Source organism: Leptonychotes weddellii, chromosome 2 (genome assembly GCF_054177405.1).
Source record: "Leptonychotes weddellii isolate Sample4059 chromosome 2, ASM5417740v2, whole genome shotgun sequence".
Lineage (NCBI taxonomy): Eukaryota > Metazoa > Chordata > Mammalia > Carnivora > Phocidae > Leptonychotes > Leptonychotes weddellii.
In genome coordinates this window covers 169,807,830-169,827,621 of record NC_138370.1, presented here as the reverse complement: position 1 = coordinate 169,827,621, position 19,792 = coordinate 169,807,830, and the positions used below count along the sequence as shown (strand labels likewise).

The following is a 19,792-nucleotide window of genomic DNA, read 5'->3' as shown; positions in this document are numbered from 1 at the left end:
ATGATGGACTCTGAAAAACAGGCTGGGGGTTCTAGAGGGGAGGGGGGGTGGGAGGATGGGTTGGCCTGGTGGTGGGTATTGAGGAGGGCACGTTCTGCATGGAGCACTGGGTGTTATGCACAAACAATGAATCATGGAACACTTCATCTAGAACTAATGATGTAATGTATGGGGATTAACATAAGAATAAAAAAAAAAAAAAGTGCTCCCCTGATCGTAAGTAGCTAGCCAGACTGAACTGACACATATCACAAGTCCATAGCACATCAGATGAGGGCGTGTTTGTTGTTGCATGATTATCCCCATTTTATACAACAGAAAACTAAAGCTCAAAGGTAATTTTTTTCTAACAGGCCCCAAGTACTATCCAAGTTATTTAAACACTCAGAACCCATTTCCTCATTTGTAAAATGAGGGTGATAAAAAAAATACTCCTTTCACAGGTCTGTTGTAAGGTAGTGTTCATTTCTACTAACGAGAAACCCGAGGGTCAAAGGTTTAGCAACTTGCACATGGCTGGCTGACTTCCTGTCTGCCAGCCTCCTGCCTCTGCTCTCCTAGCATACGAGAAATGGGTCTAAGGTTTTCAGTTTTTAAACCCAAGCTTCTAAGTTCAACCTTCCCATTTGAGAAGTTATTTTATGACATTCTGGAACCAAAATCCTCTCGGAAGACTGTCTTAAATGTACTCTACATGCAATCATCTTTGTAAAACGCTACAATGTGCAATTAGATTCTCACCTATGTCATGCAAATTTTCTTCAGGAGGAACAGTGACCTTGAGGTCCCCTTCCTCCTGGGATGGCTTCCTCATGCCATTACCATCTCCTGCTTTCTCACTGGACCCTTGAACCAGACGTCTGCCATTGTGATCACTCTTTCTAGTCAAGTCCTGCTCACAGTTTGGAGCAGACAGGGCTACACGGTAGGCAGCTGGAGGGACTGGCACGTGGGAAGGGCCAATTTCTGACTCCTGGCCATTAACACATTCAGTGGTGGTGGTGTTCACGGGGCCCGCGGGCCAGGACTGCTCAGGGTAGGACGGCTCTGCTGCAGCGTCTCTGGCAGGTGGCGCGTCTTCGGCTTTCTCAGCACCGGGACTTACTGCCGGCAAGCAGCGGATCCCGAGGGAGGAGTCCTCAGCCGTCGGGCCCGCCGTTTGCTCTGGTCCCGTCAGATCCTCAGGTGAGTCCGCTCCCCTCCGCACACCCCTCCCCGCCCGACAGGTGCTGTGCCCTGTGGTAGCTGCCTCCCGACTCCCCTGTCCAATCTGAGCAGAGCTCAGCCACGCACTCCTCTCTGCTGCATTTACGAGGCGCAAACTGCTCTCCCTCGGTCCCTTCCCCGCCAGCGGCACCTCGCGGGGGCCGTCCTGGCCGTGCTCCTCCTCCGGAGCTCGCGCAGCACGTGGCTGAGCGCCCGCCGCAGAGGACGCACTGACTGCCGCCCTGTGGCGCCCCTCCTCGGCGCCCGCTGCTCTGCCCCCTGCCGGCGGCCCAGGGCGCGGACAGCTGTTGGCGGCCAACAGGCTGGGCCTCGGGTCGTCGCCCTCGCTCATCCTGGCGGCCGACGGGGGCTCTTTGCCCTCCGTGTTGCTTGCAGTCTGGGGGTTCTCCTCCTGCTTGCTGAGGCCGGCGAGCGCCGGCACGCACTCGGCCGTGCTGGTGGAAATGATGGCTGCGTCGCCCAAGTCCTCCATCCTTTCCGTGCCAGGCGGCTCGTCGTCCTGTGGGACTGCACCCATCATGACTGCCTCGCGGCCTTCGGAGGTGCTGGTGGAAATCATGGCGGTGTCGCTGATCTCCTCCGCTCGCGTGACTGAGGGCTGGCCGTCCTCCCGAGGGGCGGCGCTAGACACGGGGCCCTCGCAGTCTTCTCCCGAGCTGGTGGAGATGATGGCGCTCCCGTCTTTTTCTTCCAGGACAGTGGCGGGTCGCGCCTTCTCACTTCCGGCATGGGCGCCGCCAACAGAAGCCTCGCACTCCTCTGCTATGCTGGTGGAGATGAGCGCGCACTCGTCTTTGTCCTCCTTGCTGGTTGAGGCGAGCGGGCTCTCCAGTGCTGTGGGTGCGCTGGGCGTGGGGCCCTCGAAGTCGTCGGTGCCCAGCAAGCCTGGGCCCTGAGCGCCGTCTTCCACGGTGGCCATTGGCTGCTGACTTTCCGCACACGTGACAGTCGTGGCGCTGGAAATGGGCACTTCGAACTCTTCCCCTAGGCTCGTGGAAATCATGGCACACTCGTCTTTCTCTTCACTTCTCACAGCAGGGCCTGGGCTCCCACCTCCTGACACTGCACTGGGCATGGGGGCCTCAAATTCCTCCATGTTTATTCTGGTGCCTTCCATATTTTCTCCGGCTCTCAGCATGCTGGAATGACCTTCGGCCACATCTGCAACTGTGCTCAACTGAGCGGTGTAGTCATGCGTGCTACTGGTGGAAATCATCAAGCCCTTGCCTGGACTCTTAACCCCAGCTAAACAAGCGTGGTTGGTAACCCTGTCACTGGCTGTCCTGGCCATAAGGCCATCGCATTCTTCATTGTCCACTGAGGTGATGACACTTTCATCTTCTTTTCCACCGGGCGACGTGTGACCAGCTTCACATTCTGGGACTGCCCTGGACGCAAGTACCTCGTAACTGCCCCCCACCAAGCCAGTGGAAATTGTGGTATCATCAACTTTTTCTTTTCTCGTTGGCAAACTGTCACTCTGACCTGAAGCCGCACTAGTCATGGGACCCTCGCAACCTTCGGGAACTGGAACTACTTCACCCTTCCCTGAAGCCGCACTGGTCACGCTGCTTTCGACGACCCCTTTCGCACTGGAGCAGATCTCCGTATGTTTCATGCCCTTGTCTGCACCACTCATGCTGTCAACGTTGCTCTCGTTGGCATTGGTGATGGTGGCTCCGGCCTCAGCTCCCGCGTGCCCTGCCGCAGTGCCAATCTGACTGTCGCCTTCCTCGGCACTTCCACAAATCGATACCCCTTCATTCTCCTCCTCTGTCCCAGTGCAAGTGGATGCGTGCCCGATTTCATTTCCCCTTCCAGTACTGGTCACCACCCCTTCACCTTCCTCATCCTCCTCTTTTGCACCGGTGCTCGTTACAATTCCTTCGTCATCACATGGCCCAGCAGCGACTGATGGCACGTTAGGGGCTTCTTTGGCGACCGTGCTATCCATTGCACCCTCTGCACTGTCTTCTGATTCAGAACTTAGAGCAAAGCCCTCGCTGCCCTCTTCTGAGCCTGTGCAGCTCGCCGGCCCCTCTCCGTCGTCTTCTGTTATCCCTGTGCTGGTGACGGCACTTTCGCCTTCCGCCCCGTCATTCACAGAAGCGTCTCCTTCCTGGGGGGCACCGGTTCCAGGTGGCGGGTCGTTACCGACAAGGGCCACGGCTGCCCCTGCAACCACGCGCTCCTCCTGTCGCTCGGCACCTGTCACTGAGCACATGACAGAGGTAGCGCTTCTCCTTTCTGCCCCGGTGCATGTCACAGTCCCCTCAGTTTCTTTTTTGGGGCCCATTCTCGCCGTATTTCTCCGGAACCCATCCACCTCTTCACTGCTTAAGGAACCCCCCCTTATTTCTGTCCCAGCACTTGTCACCGCGCCATCGCTTTCAACCTCACTAATAAAGGTAACAGTTCCTTCAGCCATTTCTGAGCCTCGACGTGAAGAACCGTCACATTTTTCTTCAGAGCCAGCACTGGTGACGGCATCATCCTTCTCTTCTGTCACACCGCTGTTGACACTGTCTTCAACTGTACCTTCGTGAGCAGTCACAGGGTCCACTGCCCTTTCTTCAGATTCAGCCATAGCACACTCTCCACTCTCCCCCTCCTTGGTGCTTGTGAGGAAGGGTTCACTTTCGGCAAATCCTTCTGTGACAACGCCTCCACCTTCTTCAGCTGCCGCAAAAACAGTGCATTCGCTGGCTTCTGCCCCAGTGTGAAGAGGATTGTTTCTAGAGCATGCTCCTGTTATGAAGCCTTCGTCGGCCTCAATGCTCGTGCAGGGCACAGCCACCTCACCCTCTCCTGTTTCTGAGGAAGTGGTCGTGGCATGCCCTGCCTTTACTGCGTTTGGGGGAACACCTTCATCCTTCCCTGCAGTGCTAGTGGCAAAAGAAGTCTTTTCGGCTCTGCCAGACCCCGCTGTCCCATTGGCAGTTTTTCTGTTCCTTTGCTGTAAAACTGAAGAAGCAGTGTTACTTCCAGCGCTGGTGTCTACTTCACTATTTTCAGTCCTTCCTTCAACCACAGTTGATGTGTTTTCCATTTCACCTGGGCCACTACTACATTTAGGTTCCACAGTCTCAGCACCTTTTTCTGTACTCATGCCTACCACAGGGTCAACAGTGATGCCATGTTTTTTGCCATTTTCTAGGACACCTCTCGCTGTCTGCTTTGAACTGGGCCCTGTGTTGAAGTCACTTTCCTTCCTGGCCATGTCCATCAAGCCGCCTTCTTTGTGAGCATTCCCATTTTCCGTATTCACGTCTATTAACTTGCTACCAACAGGCACATTTACTTTTCCTTGTTTAGTGTGCAGCACAGCAGGCTGGAAACCTTCTGGAATGTGTCTTCTGCCATCCATGCTTGCTTTTGCCAGTGCATCTACTGTGGAAACTGCCCCACCTTCTTTGCTGTCTCTTGTCCCAGGGACTTCTGATTCCCTAACAGTCCAACTTTGGTTAGGAATATCAGAGTGCTCCACAAGGGAGGTGCTGGCTGTGCTACCTTCTAAAGTAGTCCTTGTGTCAATCAAAGGACTTACATCAGTACCACGAGATTGTTTCTGAGGCATCACAGTTACTGAACTTAAGGACGGTGAGAGATCTGAATTGAGGGAATGTTCATGACCAGCATCTCCTTGAGCTACATGTTCTTCAGTGGGTCGGGTTGTGTTTTTCAAATTCTTTTGTGCCCTATCATTTTCTGATGGGGCTCGAGACAATAGTCTAGGACTAGTTTCAGAGTCTGTATTGGTTTCATGAGCTCCCTGTTGAATGGGTTCTTTCTCCCCAGGGTTCAGTTTGGACACAGCACTTTGGAAATGCACTTTCCTGGTCAGGGTGCCTTTATGGTTAGCGTGCTTTTCAGAATTACTAACAACTCCGGTTCCACGTCCTGATTTACAGGCTGGAGCTGCTGTTTTTGAATCTACTGTGGAAGTTCTTAATTCATCCTTTAGAACCATGATAGTGGTTTTTTGTTTCATAACATTTTCAGAGTCAATATCTTGCTGAGAACTACTATTGCTGCTGTCTTGGGTTTTAGATACTTCAAATGCATTTTCAACAGCTGGCTCAGAATCAATTTCCATTGGCTCTTGTTCAGGCATTAATGTGGTATCACTGCCCCTTTTTGGTTTCTGAACAGAGGAACTATTGGGAGTACTCAAGGAGTTTGCTGCTGATTTTTCTTCTCCTTTGGTCATTTCTTGGGATAAGCTTCCTCTTCGGTTTTCACACAACCTTCTACTTAATTTCTTTTCCACAACCGAACTACTCCCTCTGGTCTTTTCATGATTACCGTCAACTTCTCTACCATCCTTGTCATCTGATTTGTTTTCTTCCTTCTTTTTCACTTCCTTACTACCGTGCTTTAAGCTTCTGCTTTTGTGCCCATCTGATAACTTCCTCTCAGGTCTGGAGGAGCCTGACTCCTTATCAGCCTTATATTTCTCCTTTGCTAATGGTAACTTGGCTCTGTGACTAGAATCCTTCTGTGTACCATGTGCTGAGGAAGCGGCACTGTCCAATACAGCTTCAACCCCAGCTTCCTCAAAAGGTTTGTCTTCAGCTTTAGACTTTCGCTGTCTATCTGGGTCGATCTCTTCTGTGTTCTTCTCCTTATCTGATTTTGGAGTGGCTGCCTGTTTTGTGACACTTTCTTGTAATTCCATTTCAACTACTTTTAACTGTTTGCCTTGACTTTTTGGTTTAGACTTTAACGTAAGTTTCTCTTCTAGTAGGCTCTTTGTTCTTCGCTTCTCCTTGTGAACTACCTCTTCTGGTTTTGAATTACTATCTAAATTAGTTGAGTCTGTATCACACTTATCCTCTGAATAACTTTCACTTCTTCTCTGTAATGTGATTCCATGTTGCCTGGAACTCAGAGAATCTTTCTGAATTTTAGAATCACTCGATCTTCTTGATTTGTGCTCCGCCTTAGTCTTCTCGGCTGGTATGTGCTTCTCTTTTTTATTGTTTTCTTTACGAACATTCTCATCTGTTTTTATAATATATTCAGAAACTGGCTTTCCATCTTTGCCTAAAATTGATAATTTCCTTTCATTCTTATGTTTACTTTTTCGTTCAGTTTTATCATCTGAAGAAAGTTTTGTTTGCTGACTTTGCTTTTGAATATTTTCATCCACTTTTAAACCTTTCTCCGAAGAGTGAAGCTCAGTCTCATCACCTGTTTTATGCAGACAGTCACCTTTATATTTATGTTTTGTAGACAATTTGTCTTCTGACAGAGTCTTCTCTTTTTCAGGCTTCTCCTTGGAGGATTTTGCCTCTTTCTTAGGTAGGCTTTTCACATGTGGTATTTCAGAATCATCTTTTTTTAGATGCTTTTCATTTTTAAGTGTGCTTTTCTGTTTCTGGGGCTCTTCTGTGCCAATTTCTGACCGTTCCGCTTGCCTTTTCCCATCTCTTGTATCAGGCTCTTCCTGTGACCCTTCCACCACAACAGGGGTAGATGTGCGTCTTTTATGTTCTCTTTCTATTTTGGGTTCATTTTTGTTTTCGTCAGCTGAATGCAAAGATTCTGAAAGTCTCCGGGCAGGTTTACTTAGTTCACTTTTTACATAAACATGCTTCAGATCCTTTGAAGAAGACACCTTTTCCTTTTCACAATGCTGTAAGAAAATAAAAGTTAAAATATGAGCAATACTAAAATCGATTTTTATATTCAAACTTAACATTTGGGAACATTGGATATGCTGAATGCTGTCATGTGTCACATGTTACTTAATCTCAGCCAGCAGCCTGTGGTAGGTACTGGTGACCTCATTTTATGCACCAGGAAACTGAAGCTCAGAGTGCCTTCATAACCTGATACCCACGCAATAAACTGAGGGGATTTCATTCTCAATTGAGTACTCTTCCCACTACATCACAGACATCTGTGCACAGACTAGTTATTATTCCTGAGACTTGTCCATGCATTTGGGAGGCCTTTAACTCCAAATTGTTAAAGCTCACTAATACCCAGTAGCCATTAATGCCATTAATAAATATAAGCTGCACGAAATGACAGTGTGATGTTCTTTTTAGTCCCAAAGCATAGTCTGTGATGATGAAGACAATTTAAAAATTTTATACTGAAATAAAGGTTTCCTAACGTTTTAATTTAGGAGTCTGAATTATTTATGGAAACCTCATGAATCCAGGCTACTTGTAGGACATTCTACTTGGAAGTTTCAAATGCACACAATAACTCACTCTAACAGTAACCATATCACATATAAAGCATGCGTATGTTTATGTAACCAAAGGAAGACAGTGATGGACCAGTGCATCTGGCCCTTCCTCCCTGTCCCACGATATGGCACTGAGGAGATTATTAATATTAATGAATGAATGCTGATCAAACACACTTTAGTACAGTCTCACTGACTACTACCAGTAATTACTCTTATTCAAATAATGGAATGAAGTTCTCAGAAGATCTCTGTGTCTCTGGGTCAGTTTATCACTGTACCTTCTTACCATTTAACATAAAGATTAATGCAATTCTACTAACTCAGGGAGTAGGGCGCAGTGAAATCTTAAAAAATACTTTAAAATTCATCAAAGAAAAAACAAGGATTTTATCAACTCAATTTTACAATAAGTTTCAACCAACTGACGTGAATAAATATTTTAAAACATGCCATTAAAACATCAGGATCTACTCATAAATATATCTGTAATTTGTGAATAAAGAAATCAAGATTACTTATTGGATACGAATAAATAATCTCTAAATTATTAGTTTTCCCTTGGAAATGTTAATATAGTTTGGGAATAGGGGCGCCTGGCTGGCTCAGTTGGTAGAGAGCATATGACTCTTGGTTTCAGGGTTGTAATTTTGAGCCCCAGGTTTGGCGTGGAAGCCCACTAAAAAAAAAAAAAGTTTGGCTTCAGAATTATAAACATGGCAGAGTAAATAAGGATTTAAACCCAGTGAAAGTAAAAGTTTATCCCAAGAAAATAATCCAAACATTCATTGAACATAATTTTTACTATCTAAATTGATCAGATCTTGGAAGTAATCTAAGTGCTCAACTCTAAGGAAATGCTTAAATGATGGTATGTCTATTCGATATAACACTGCACAATCATTAAATATAGTAATTACAAGCTTACAAGGTAACATGAGTAAGAGGGAATGTTAAAATCATTTTGCAAGATTACATCCACTCTACGAAATTATGTACATTTGTGGATGAGGAATGCAAGAGAATGAGATGGATGGTCTGCTATGCAGAGGGATTTTAGCCCCCCTCCCCTTTCTTTTTTATTTATTTATTTAAAAAAATATTTTATTTATTTATCTGACAGAGAGACACTGAGAGAGGGAACACAAACAGGAGGAGTGGGAGAGGGAGAAGCAGGCTTCCTGCTGAGCAGGGAGCCCGACATGGGACTCGATCCTAGGACCCTGGGATCATGACCCGAGCCGAAGGCAGACACTTAACAACTGAGCCACCCAGGCGCCCTCTATTTTTTTTTTTTTTAAAGATTTTATTTATTTATTTGAGAGAGAGAAAGAGAGAGCGTGAGAGAGAGGGAGCATGAGCAGGGGGAGGGGTAGAGGGAGAAGTAGACACCCCACTGAGCAGGAAGCCCAATGTGGGGCTTGATCCTGGGACTCTGGGATCATGACCTGAGCCAAAGGCAGACGTTTAACTCACTGAGCCACCCAGGCACCACCTCCCCTTTCTTTCTTATTATCATTACTAGCAATTTTGTTATTGCCAATATAAGAAACAGGGGTGGGGAGTTGGGGGGTGAGGGAAAGGAAAGTAGAAAAAAGTAGCTGTTACCTGGATAAAAGATTACATGAATCAACTGGTCAAAATGAGGAATTTGGGCCATAATAGGATGTGGGTTCAAGATGCTGAAAATGAGGGATTTTTAATTTAACTTGGAAAAGATAAAATTGAATTTCTAAGTTTTACTCCAAAGGACTGAATGGCCTGTATCTAACAAAAGATCATTTAAAATGGGTTTTATTAATTAAGACACACCTCACTTGTCTTGAGAGTTTCTTTGGAATCTTCTTCAGATTGAGGTTTCTTTTTAGAATTCTCTTCAACATTCCTAAGTGGGAGGAAAGAGTCATACATGAACTTTATTTGAATCAAATATTTCTCAGGAAGGTTAAAAAAAAAAAAAGCTTAGTTTTCCTTTATTATAAACACTTGATCCATAAATGAAGGCTTGTTACATTTCAATTTAACTCCTATCATAGTCAACAGAAGCAAACATAATCGCCAGTGTGACACAGATAACTTACTCTTGGCGCTAAAGGAAAGTATACTTGAAAAAAAATTCCTAATTTGTTGCTTGAAGATGAATATTTTATGGGTTATAATTAGATTTTGAAAGTCTTACCATCTTTTGAGTAAATAGGGTAGTAGGATTTATTCAGATCAATAGGAATTAGGTACAGTAAGAAAACTGAGAGCAGACTCCTCTCACTGAGTTCTGCAAATTATTGATTCTGCTACCTTGAAGTCTATGACAAATGTCCATAATTGCATCCTGATCATAGCTTTTGGCTCCAAGGACTTCAGAGCCACTTCAGCTTTCTAATTCTATAGAATTAAATATAATGCAATGATAAGTAAGAATTTGGTTCAGCCCTCTGGTTTATGGGGAGATACATGAGATATTGTTGAAGAGAATGCCTAGCAAGCCTGGAAAATGGATGCAGTCACTGTAGACGTTATTGAATGTCCACAGTGGAGATACTTCCTGAGTATTCTAGAGGGAGGGTCCACGAACTCTGAAATTCTAGAAACAACTGTGAGTTTAAAAAAAAAACATGTGCGTTTTTCTGGGGATCCACCCTCCAAAAATGATTACGATACACTACTTTGAAATACAGATATCAACACAATGAATTATGCTACGGGAAGTGAAATCCGACAGTTTTCATAAACATGCAATAATGACACAAACGTTCAAAGTATGGCTCTTTACTGTCCCTGTCAATGCCTCTCTTCTGAAAGCATGCCAGGGGAATGTTACAATGGGAAAGCTGCCAGATAAAATACATACCTTGAATCTTTCTTTCTTTTTTTGCTTAAGGCTACTTTTTTCTCTAAAACTTTCCGTTCTTTAAGGACTTCTTTAATTCTGGGGGTTTTAGGTTCCACAATCTTTGTTGATGATTCTTCTAAATCTACACTATTTTTGCCTAGGAAAGAAACAATCAATAAACTGTATTTCAGAACAGAGTTTATAAACAGTGTTAGTACTTCTTTCTCATTAAGATTTTCTAATCACTGTAAAAATGCTAGATGACTTTAACACCCTTAAGTTGTGCTGGAATAAAAATAATATTTTAGATGGAAGAGTCTTACCTTTCTTATTTCAAATGCACATATACATATGTATTTTTGTATATTACACAGGATCAGTGCCCAGACTAAGTTCAGTTTTGTTCAGTGAAATATTCCAGATAAATGTCTGACACTTCAGTTAACCTAAAGCATTGATTAATTCTACTAATATCACCAGCAAGGCTTGATTACTCACGGGTTAACAATTCATTTTCCAGTGATAATTCATTCCACAACCACTGGAAAATAAATTGCTAAAATGTGACTTGTATAAGCTGGCACCTGACAGAATGTTTAGACACAGAAATATAATTAAAAAAGTGATTCAACACATCAGATTAAAAAGGAAATCTCCCATACCTGAAAACAGATTATTTTTTTAATACAGCAGTTTTTTGAGATGCAATTTAGATCATTATATTTTATAATCATCTCATAAGTAATATACAAATATCTAGAAAATAATGAAGTATATAAGATATTTAAAATATTAAAGTTAACACCTCCTATACCTTGAATCTTAGCTTTCGAAGACTTTGTCTTTTCAGCTTTCTGCTTTCGTTTTTCTTCAAGTTTCTCTCTATTAATTTGCCTTCTTAAAAGCCTCTCTTCTTTTTCTTTAGCCTAAAACCACAAATTATTCACAATTATCCTGACCGACTATCAGGAAAAAGCAAAAACACCAAAAAAAAAAGTTTGCCCTTCAAATGTTCTTACAAAATAATGGGCTTTGCAAAGGTGCATATTCATTACACAATTTCAAAGCTACCAGAAGAATAAGAGACAGATGTGCAAATTTTCTATTACTCTTTCAGACTGTCATTAGTTTAAAGAATGGGAAAGGTATCATTTTGAGAAATGGTGGTTTAATAAACCAGTTAGTTTAATTATAAGGAGAGCTGTGGGGTGCACCCGGGTGGCTCAGTCAGTTAAGCATCTGACTCCTGATTTTAGCTCAGGTCATGATCTCAGGGTTGTGAGACTGAGCCCCATGTGGGGCTCTGTGCTGGGCATGGAGCCTGCTTAAGATTCTCTCTCTCTGTCTCCCTCTGCCCCACTGCTCTCTTTCTCTCTCTCAAAAAAACAAAGGCAGCTGTGAAAATATGTATGAACATCAAGTATACATAGGCAAAGCTCCATAATTTTTAAATTATTCTTAAAGGAGAAAGTTGTGCAGATTTAAGAGACAGCTAGTCCTACAACAAATACAACTTGGTGGTTATGCTCTCAGGACCCAGGTTTTGAATGTGGGACTTTTGCTTTCCTATTTAAAAAAAAACAAGAATCCAGTCATTGTGGGTTACTCCCACCACCCCTTTCCCGCTCAGAACTCAGTCTCAACGTGCCAAAAATCCTAAGTATAGGCGTAACTCCTGATGAAGCAAGTTTCTCAAGAGATAAGCCACTATCTATCAGCATTTCTATTTCCTTCAAATAATTTTCTGTGCAATAACATTTCCTCATTCTAAAATGTGCTCTCCATATTTTAATGTTTCTAAAACTGTTAAGTCATCTTAAAACATGTACACATATGAGGTGGCAATTTTTTTCTCTAAGAAGCTGTTAATAATCCAAGGACCCATCTTGTAACTAGAAAATATGTAGACTGCACCCCCCTCTTCATATTATGTTGATGGCTGCATATCCTCTTTGTATGACTCAATCCACACTGGATTCAAACATGTCCATACTGTGAAGCATTCGTTACCAAGTTCTCACTATTGATCATAATGACACGAACACCTATGTCCCATGTTTATGTCTGTTCTGCCTCATTAAATGACAGGTTCCTGAAGGCAATACCAACATGTCAGTTTACTGTGCTTCCCAGTACCTTGCACACAGACTAGCCAAGTTTGTCAACCCAGCTGAATAGGTTAAAAGAGCAACAGATCGAGTCTGACTTACAATTGACTGGCGCCGTTGTTCTACAGTAAGCTCATCATCAGAATCACTGTAATACTTTGAGTAAAGATATGGTTTGTGAACATAAGAGTGCCGTACACTTTTTGCTTTTCCTTCACTGGGATCACTGGTTTGAGTTTTTGTTTTGTTCTGCTTGTTCTTCTCCTCATCTGGAAGAAAGCCAATAGAAAAAGGAGTGCTTCGGTAAATGACCAATAAAATCAACACCATGCTTTATCAACATCAAGTGGCAAAAACAGCACCCATGTAGTTCAAGTGTATTTGTAGGTCCAATGGGAAATATCAGTATGTAAAAAATCAGAAACAAACATTTTTAAAGGCTGTAATCCATATCTTAATTTATTTCTTACAATTAGCTCCTCACACATAAAGAAAGCGAAGAAAAATCAGATCTTATCGCCATTTACGATTCCTTGACAAATAGTTAATTCTCATTTGTATGTCAGTGGACGTGGTATGAATGTTCTACCACTGTAAAACTGTAAAAGTGAATAAATTTACTTGAAGCCACACTTTAAAGTGGGCTTGAGATTTTTTTTTTAATTTGAGATTTTAATGATAATAAGTCAAGAGTCGATAACTGGCCCTACACCAAGTATATACTAAAACCCCTCTACCTTGGGGCACCTGGGTGGCTCAGTCGGTTAAGCATCTGACTTCAGCTCAGGTCATGATCTCAGGGTCCTGGGATTAATTAAGCCCCCGAGTCAGGCTCCCTGCTCAGCGTGGAGTCTGCTTCTCCCTCTCCCTTTGCCCCTCCCCCTGCTCATGCTCTCTCTCTCAAATCAATAAATAAAATCTTAAAAAAAATTAACAAAACATCTCTATCCTAGGAAGGTGGGTATGTTGCCCCATGACACAGCTAAGTAGGAAACTTGTAAACAAGGTTTTCACTTCCTACCACTTAGTACTCTCAAAATAATCACCTTATTACTTTTTGGATCGCATACATAGAAAACCCAGTCCTGTCCAGGAAAATACTTGGAAAGCCCCATAAAAGCACCTAGAATGAGAATTTTCGTCAGCTTCAGAAAGTGGGGTGCTCACAGGATGAGTGGCATTCATCATCCTACATAGAGCCTACAGAACTGACCTCATGAGGAGGTATGAAAAGCAGATGAGTACCTATGTTGCTTTTTGAAATGGTCATCCTGGGGCTACTAAGAATGCAAAATGGGAGACTGAAAAATATTTCCGTGGAATTAAAAGCATCTACTTATTCTCCTCTAGGTGTTCTATCCAAAAGCCAACAGCAAATTTACAAGATGCTATTTACAAGTAGTTGCAAATATTTGATTTTTAAAAAAAGGTCATAAGCAGAACTTAATCATGTGATACAGAGCAGCACAAAATGTTGGTTAGAAGCCCAGACTCAGGTTTGAAATAGGCACTGGAGCTCAACAGCTGCGTGACCCTGAACAGGAGCCCTCCTCCTGGTGACTTTGTTTCCTCACTTGGACCTACTTCCCAGGACTGTTGTGAGGATTACAGTAGCTAGTACACAGAGCAGTGTGATAACACAATGCCTGGAATACAGTACGTGTAAAGAGAAGTATGGTCTTGCCCTGGGACAAGGCAAGACTGTGGTCTAGCTCCTGGGAGGTAATCTCTAAGTCTCTGGGATGTCGTGTCTGACAGGTGTTTCTGTTTGCCTGGGGGTCTTGGGTCAAGCTAAATCATCTCACAGTATGATCTAGGTTGGAAGATCTGGGCCATGGGGTAGCCTGACCTTCGGAGGGGCTGGGGACTGAGATTAGACACTATGTCTCCATGATGGAGCCCCAACAAAAACTTTGGATATCAAGGCTTATGTGAGCTTCCCTGGTTTGCAATTAGCCATATGTATTGCCTGACATCAGGGGCAGGAAAATAATGCTCTCCGTGACTCCACAGGAAAAGGCCAACTGGAAGCTCCATGTTTGGAACTTTCTTGGACTCTGGCCGATGTGCCTGTTCACTTGGCTGATTTTAATGTGTGTCCCTCAGCTGTAATAAACCATAACCACAAATTTTAAAGCTTTCAGTGAGTTCTGTGAGTCCTTCTAGAGAATTATCAAAACTAAGGGTGGGCTTGGGGACCCCAAATTCGCAAATGGTATCAGAAGTAAGGGCAGTCCTGTGGACCGTCTCCCTCAACATCAGCCATACAAACCCAGACACACACCCACACATACAGCACCTTCATATACACGGTCTCATCCATTTCTTGTAATAAGCCTGAAGAATGGAGTTAAGAGATGGAGAACCAAGGCTTGTTGAGTAACTTACCAAGCTTGCTCAGACAGATAACCTCGGAGCTAGGACCCAGAAACAAATCTTCCAACTACAAAGTCCCACGCTCTTTTGCCACTAGACCAGACTGTCTTTCACGATATAGCCATCTGAATATACAAACAATGCTCGAAGGAAGCTTCACAGAGGCATTATTAAGTAAAATGCTTTACCATCTGATGTAATCTCTCCTTCTTCCATGCTATCAGACATTACAACTTCCTCCTCGGTGTCTTCTTCAAAAGAGGAAAGGTCACTGGTATGGACAGAGCTAACTGTGATGTCTGTAAGTCCATCCACATCAGAATCTATCAAAGAGCAATCTTCAAGAAGGAAATAAAACACGAAGATCAATCATGTTGTTACAAGAACATATTCAGCACCCAATTCCTAAATTACATTTATAATTTTCTGCATTAAGTACATGTCAAAGATCTTCAACTGTAGAAATAAAAATCTCTCAAAAAAAAAAAAGAAAAAAAAGAAATAGAAATCTCTCATTTGTAACCAGCATCAAGGTAGAGCTGTTTCAAGAAAATACAAAGGCAAACTAGTATTCTGTAAAAATAACTACTAATATATGATGTAAATGACATACACAAAAGCAAATGTTAAGAAAGTATAATATTTACGAATATTTTAAAGATTAGGATATACAACTATGAATTAAGTTGCTTGGAATAATGTATGTGCATAAATTACAAGTTAAATTATAAGGTTTAGAGCTTCTGTCTTCATTTACTTTGTGAGTTGGTACATCGGCATAGAAATCTATACAAATGTTTATTCTTCATTTTTTAGCAAAGGGGATATGAGTTTTCAGGCTTTTGAAACACAAGTATCAAATAAAGCTATTAAAATTTGAAGGCAAATTTCACCCCCCCTCCCCGACACTTTAATGTGTAAACAGTTGAAGATTTTTGCGAGTTTTTATATACCTTCTTTTGTCCCTTCAATGCTTTTAGCTTTATTACTGTTCTTTTCTGAAGGGAGTTTTGAACATTCTACTTCTTTTTCCTTTGCTTGCTTTTCCTCTTTCACTTTTTGTAGGTCCTCACTCCTTTTTGAGTGATCAAATTTCTTTTCGGTCTTTTCCTTCTTTTCTTTCTTCCTTTCTCCTTTGTCATTGCTCTCTGGCTTCTTTTCACCTTTGTCTGTTGATTTGTTTTTTTGGTCACTGCTTTCCTGTTGAACATCTTTATTTAGCAGAATTGAACTATTGCTCTCTTTTGTGTGGCTTTTAATTTCTTCAACTGGACAAGGGAGATCAGTAAATTCTTCAGACTTAGGGGCTGTCTCCTGTCCTTCCCCTGCAGAGTCAGGTGTAGATTTTTCTTTATCGGCTATGTCCTCTGAAGTTTTCTCTTTTTCAGTACTAGTGTCAATGCTTGGCTGAGAAGGGAGTTTTTTGGACGCTCTCTCACTGGTCTTGGCATTTGACGTTTCTGTCGAAGCCCTGGCCGCACTGGCTTCTTGGTTAAGAGAAGTTATGGTTTCCAAGATTGACATGGCATCATTGGCTACATTAGCGCCGGGTCCAGGAGCTGGGACACCTTCGAGGGAAAGATAAGTGTTAGAAAAAATTTATGCAGGGGCGCCTTGGTGGCTCAGTCGGTTGAGTGGCTGACTCTTGATTTTGGCTCAGGTCATGATCTCAGGGTCCTGGGATTGAGCCCCATGTGGGGCTCTGCACTCGGCGGGAAGTCTGCTTAAGGATTCTCTCCCTCTCCCTCTGCCCCTCCCTGTGCTTGTGCATGTACATGTGCTCTCTCTCTAAAATAAATAAATCTTAAGGAAAAAAAAAGAAAAAGAAAGAAAAAATGTATGCAGAAGGTAAGCCCCTCTGCTGAATTAAGCCCCTGTCATCTTTACAAGACACATATGCTGTACAGACCATTCATATTCCTTTAGACTTTTGGATACCAGTACTAATACCCAGCACATTCTAAATTCTCTACTGTTCTAATACTGAATCATAGGAAAGCCACCATGCAAATCTGAGAATAGTCTAATTCTCTTTAGTTAATTATTCTCTCTATTGAAACACACACACACGCTTAATACATTAGTAAAATGTCTATTACTTTGCATTAATCTAAAAAAGAAATGCTCTATCAGTTGAGAAAAATAGGTGATATTTAAAATAAATATAATTTCACTAGAGTAGCCATGGAGGGAGATATTTTAAGGAACTACACATCCCTAACTTGATACTCGGTTCAAGAAGCAAAGCAATGGGACTGACCAAGAGGAAAAGCAAGGCACCTTGTGTAATGAGGGAAGAGTCTGGTTTCTCGTCCTCGGGGGCTGTGCTGCTACTTGCTTCCTCTTTGTGATTTAGTGTGGCCAAAAACTCATGCACAGCTTTCTCCACTTGAGGTCTGAATGTGTGGTTGATCTTTGGATCCACAACCTGAGAAATAATTCGGTCAATACCAGACTCCAACATTCCTGATCTGAAACACAAGATAATTTTTACAGAAAGGTAAAAAACAATTTCGTATGACTTGCATTAATTACTTTTAGGTAAAACTGTATCTACTACGTATATGTTCAACCTTAATTTGCTCCAATCCACATCTCAGTATATGGAAAGAACAGGCGGTGGGAAATACACTACCCTACGACAAAGTCAGTATACTTTGTATCACTGGTATCACTAGTGGAAATACTAAAGCAGACAAAACAAAAACCAAAACACCCTTAAAACTGGACACAATACACTATCCAGAGCCCACACTTACAGGTGATGCCTTCCTTGCTCCAACCCTGGCAGGGCATATGGGAAGAAATGTTCACTAAAGCTGAGTCCTGGGTATAAAATAAACCTACGGACTCTACAACTTTTTTTTTTTTAAACAGAAAAATGTAAGCCTTTTATAAGTATTAGGATCTCCAGGAAAACTGAAGAACACATACAGAGTGTAATTTTATTAAACTTACAAAAAAAGAAGGAAAAAGAAAGAAAACTTTAGAAAAACAAAAACAAGACTTCTGGCTTTCTATTATCTTCCTGCTATAAAAACTGGCGATTTATTTATTCAACAATTATGTTACTGAGTGTCTTCTCCATAACAGGCACCATGCTGGTCACTGGTCCACTACAAATCAGACCTGGTCTGATTCTCCTGGTCGGCAGGAGAAACAGACACAGACAATTAAAATACCAGATGATAGGTACTACAACACACCATCTACTGTAGGGAAAGAGCGGAATGAAGAGTGATTAGATATGTTTAAGATAATCTGGGGATGCTTCACAAAGAGAAGACATTTGCACTGAGCCTTGATTTCCACAGAAGCAAAGAGGAAGAAAGAGCTTAGAGAAATATACACAAGAGACAGAGGAGCAAAGGGGGCAAAAAGTCTGAAATGTGCAGAAAATCACAAAAGTGTGAGTAAAATAAGAGGACAAGGATTTATTTAAGAAATGTACCTAAAACTTGTTTCTTCCTAAAACAAAACACAATAGACCACCTGAGGAGCCAAAGTTCCCTGGACAGTGCTCCAAGAGCCCGGTGCTGGTTCCTTCCAGCTTCTAGGCCTCAGGCTCTCTCTGCAGAATGGGGGAGGTGTTTCTCCTTTTACATTACAATGCTATTTTTGAATGCAGCTCAGTCTGGAGTAGAGGATAGATTTGATTTCCATTTCCTGAGGCACCTTGCAGCCTTGTGATACTATAATTCTTCTTATGTGGGCCATAGAGAAAAATGAGTCAACACCACACAAAGTAGGTAACCTGCTTTTTAAAGTTCTAAGATAAAAAAAAAAACAAAAAACCCCGCAAATCCTGCAAACATTGTTACATCTTAGAGGTGCCTTCAAAATGTAGCAGGTGGAAAAGAAAAGGACAAGCAATCTTAAAAATGTTTTAAGGCACAATGCAAAGGCATTAGATAAAAAATAAAACCCACCCACCCTAAAATTACTGCTGCAGCCTCTTCCTCTGCCTATATTCCGGGTCCTCATCTACTTCAGTCTAGTCTCCCACCGAGGTCAGCTCTGATCTGAAAGTGGAGGACGGTCCTATGACCACACTGATCCTTGTGGGCTTACTTGAGTGTGGTGTGGTCACAGCTGCCTCACCAGAGGGAGAAGCCACAGCCCTGTATCCATCCAAAGGCAAGGCCAAAATGCCAGCAGGTGGTATTTTCCTGATTAAAGCTACTTCCTCACCTTCCTTTTAAATTGTTCAGTTAAGATCATTATTTAGAGCTATCTAGCATTTTAGATTCTGTTGTTCAAATGATTGCATAAAAAGAATACTACTGAGTCAGAATATCAATGATTAAGCTCAACAATTCGAAACTGCTGATATTAGCCAGTTTTTGTTCTATAAAAATGGCAATTGTAGATGGTTCAAGCTAGTGGTCAAATGAATATTTCTCAATGTCTGTATGAAAAACTGTTTGAAATTGTATTTATAGGGGCAAGTCCCTCCCTACAACAGTAGTTAGACACAACTCTTTCTTTAAGAAAGCCTGAAAACGTTATAATCAGTAACATATAACTTTACTAATGGAATTTAAATAAGAGAATATTTTATTTAAAAATAACATAGCTACAAGAAAATTTACAAATGTCCCAAGAAGAGCAATGACTAAGTTATCCAACTTTAGAACAAGTTTCCCCTGTTCTAAAATGTCTCTAGAAGCCAGTCCCCATCCCCCATAACTGCTAGTAATCACGAGAACCCCTTACTGATGGGGTACAGCAACCCATCACCAAACAAGATTCTGTGAGAATGTCTTATATTGGTCCCTAAGAATTGGAAGTGCTTGATTTTACAGGGGCAAGAAAAGAATAACTGCCAACTGCTTCCATCTTTCTAGGTTGCTCGGTAATGAGGAGTACTCTGTAGAAGCAGAAGTAGGTGGTGTGCTCTTGACATTGTCAGTAGGCTTCCCCCACCCCCAATCCGCATCTTTTGATCTCTCCTGAGCTCTTTTACAGGTTCCTCAAATATCCTCTAAAATGTAGACAACAAAGCGATTGTTAAATTTCCCTCCTCTATTCTGCGTAAGAGAGTCTGAG

The 19,792-nt window shown here is 42.4% G+C and overlaps 1 protein-coding gene across 3 annotated transcripts in view; it reads right to left on the bottom strand.

Annotated features, from left to right (window-relative positions):
* Nucleotides 1-17,362, bottom strand: part of BOD1L1 (biorientation of chromosomes in cell division 1 like 1) — a 44,596-nt gene extending 27,234 nt beyond the window's left edge. Inside the window, exons 1-8 of one of the 3 annotated variants that reach the window (XM_081812600.1) lie at nucleotides 17,024-17,362; nucleotides 15,697-16,311; nucleotides 14,932-15,081; nucleotides 12,470-12,636; nucleotides 11,074-11,185; nucleotides 10,278-10,416; nucleotides 9,242-9,314; nucleotides 742-6,865 (exon numbers count right to left, since the gene is read on the bottom strand). In XM_081812600.1, the coding sequence (XP_081668726.1) occupies nucleotides 742-6,865; nucleotides 9,242-9,314; nucleotides 10,278-10,416; nucleotides 11,074-11,185; nucleotides 12,470-12,636; nucleotides 14,932-15,081; nucleotides 15,697-16,311; nucleotides 17,024-17,207 (7,564 nt within the window). In that variant the 5' untranslated portion in view covers nucleotides 17,208-17,362. The remainder of the gene's footprint in view (nucleotides 1-741; nucleotides 6,866-9,241; nucleotides 9,315-10,277; nucleotides 10,417-11,073; nucleotides 11,186-12,469; nucleotides 12,637-14,931; nucleotides 15,082-15,696; nucleotides 16,312-17,023) is intronic. The other 2 variants (XM_081812598.1, XM_081812599.1) reach the window with 2 other exon arrangements.
* Nucleotides 17,363-19,792: the final 2,430 nt, after the last annotated feature.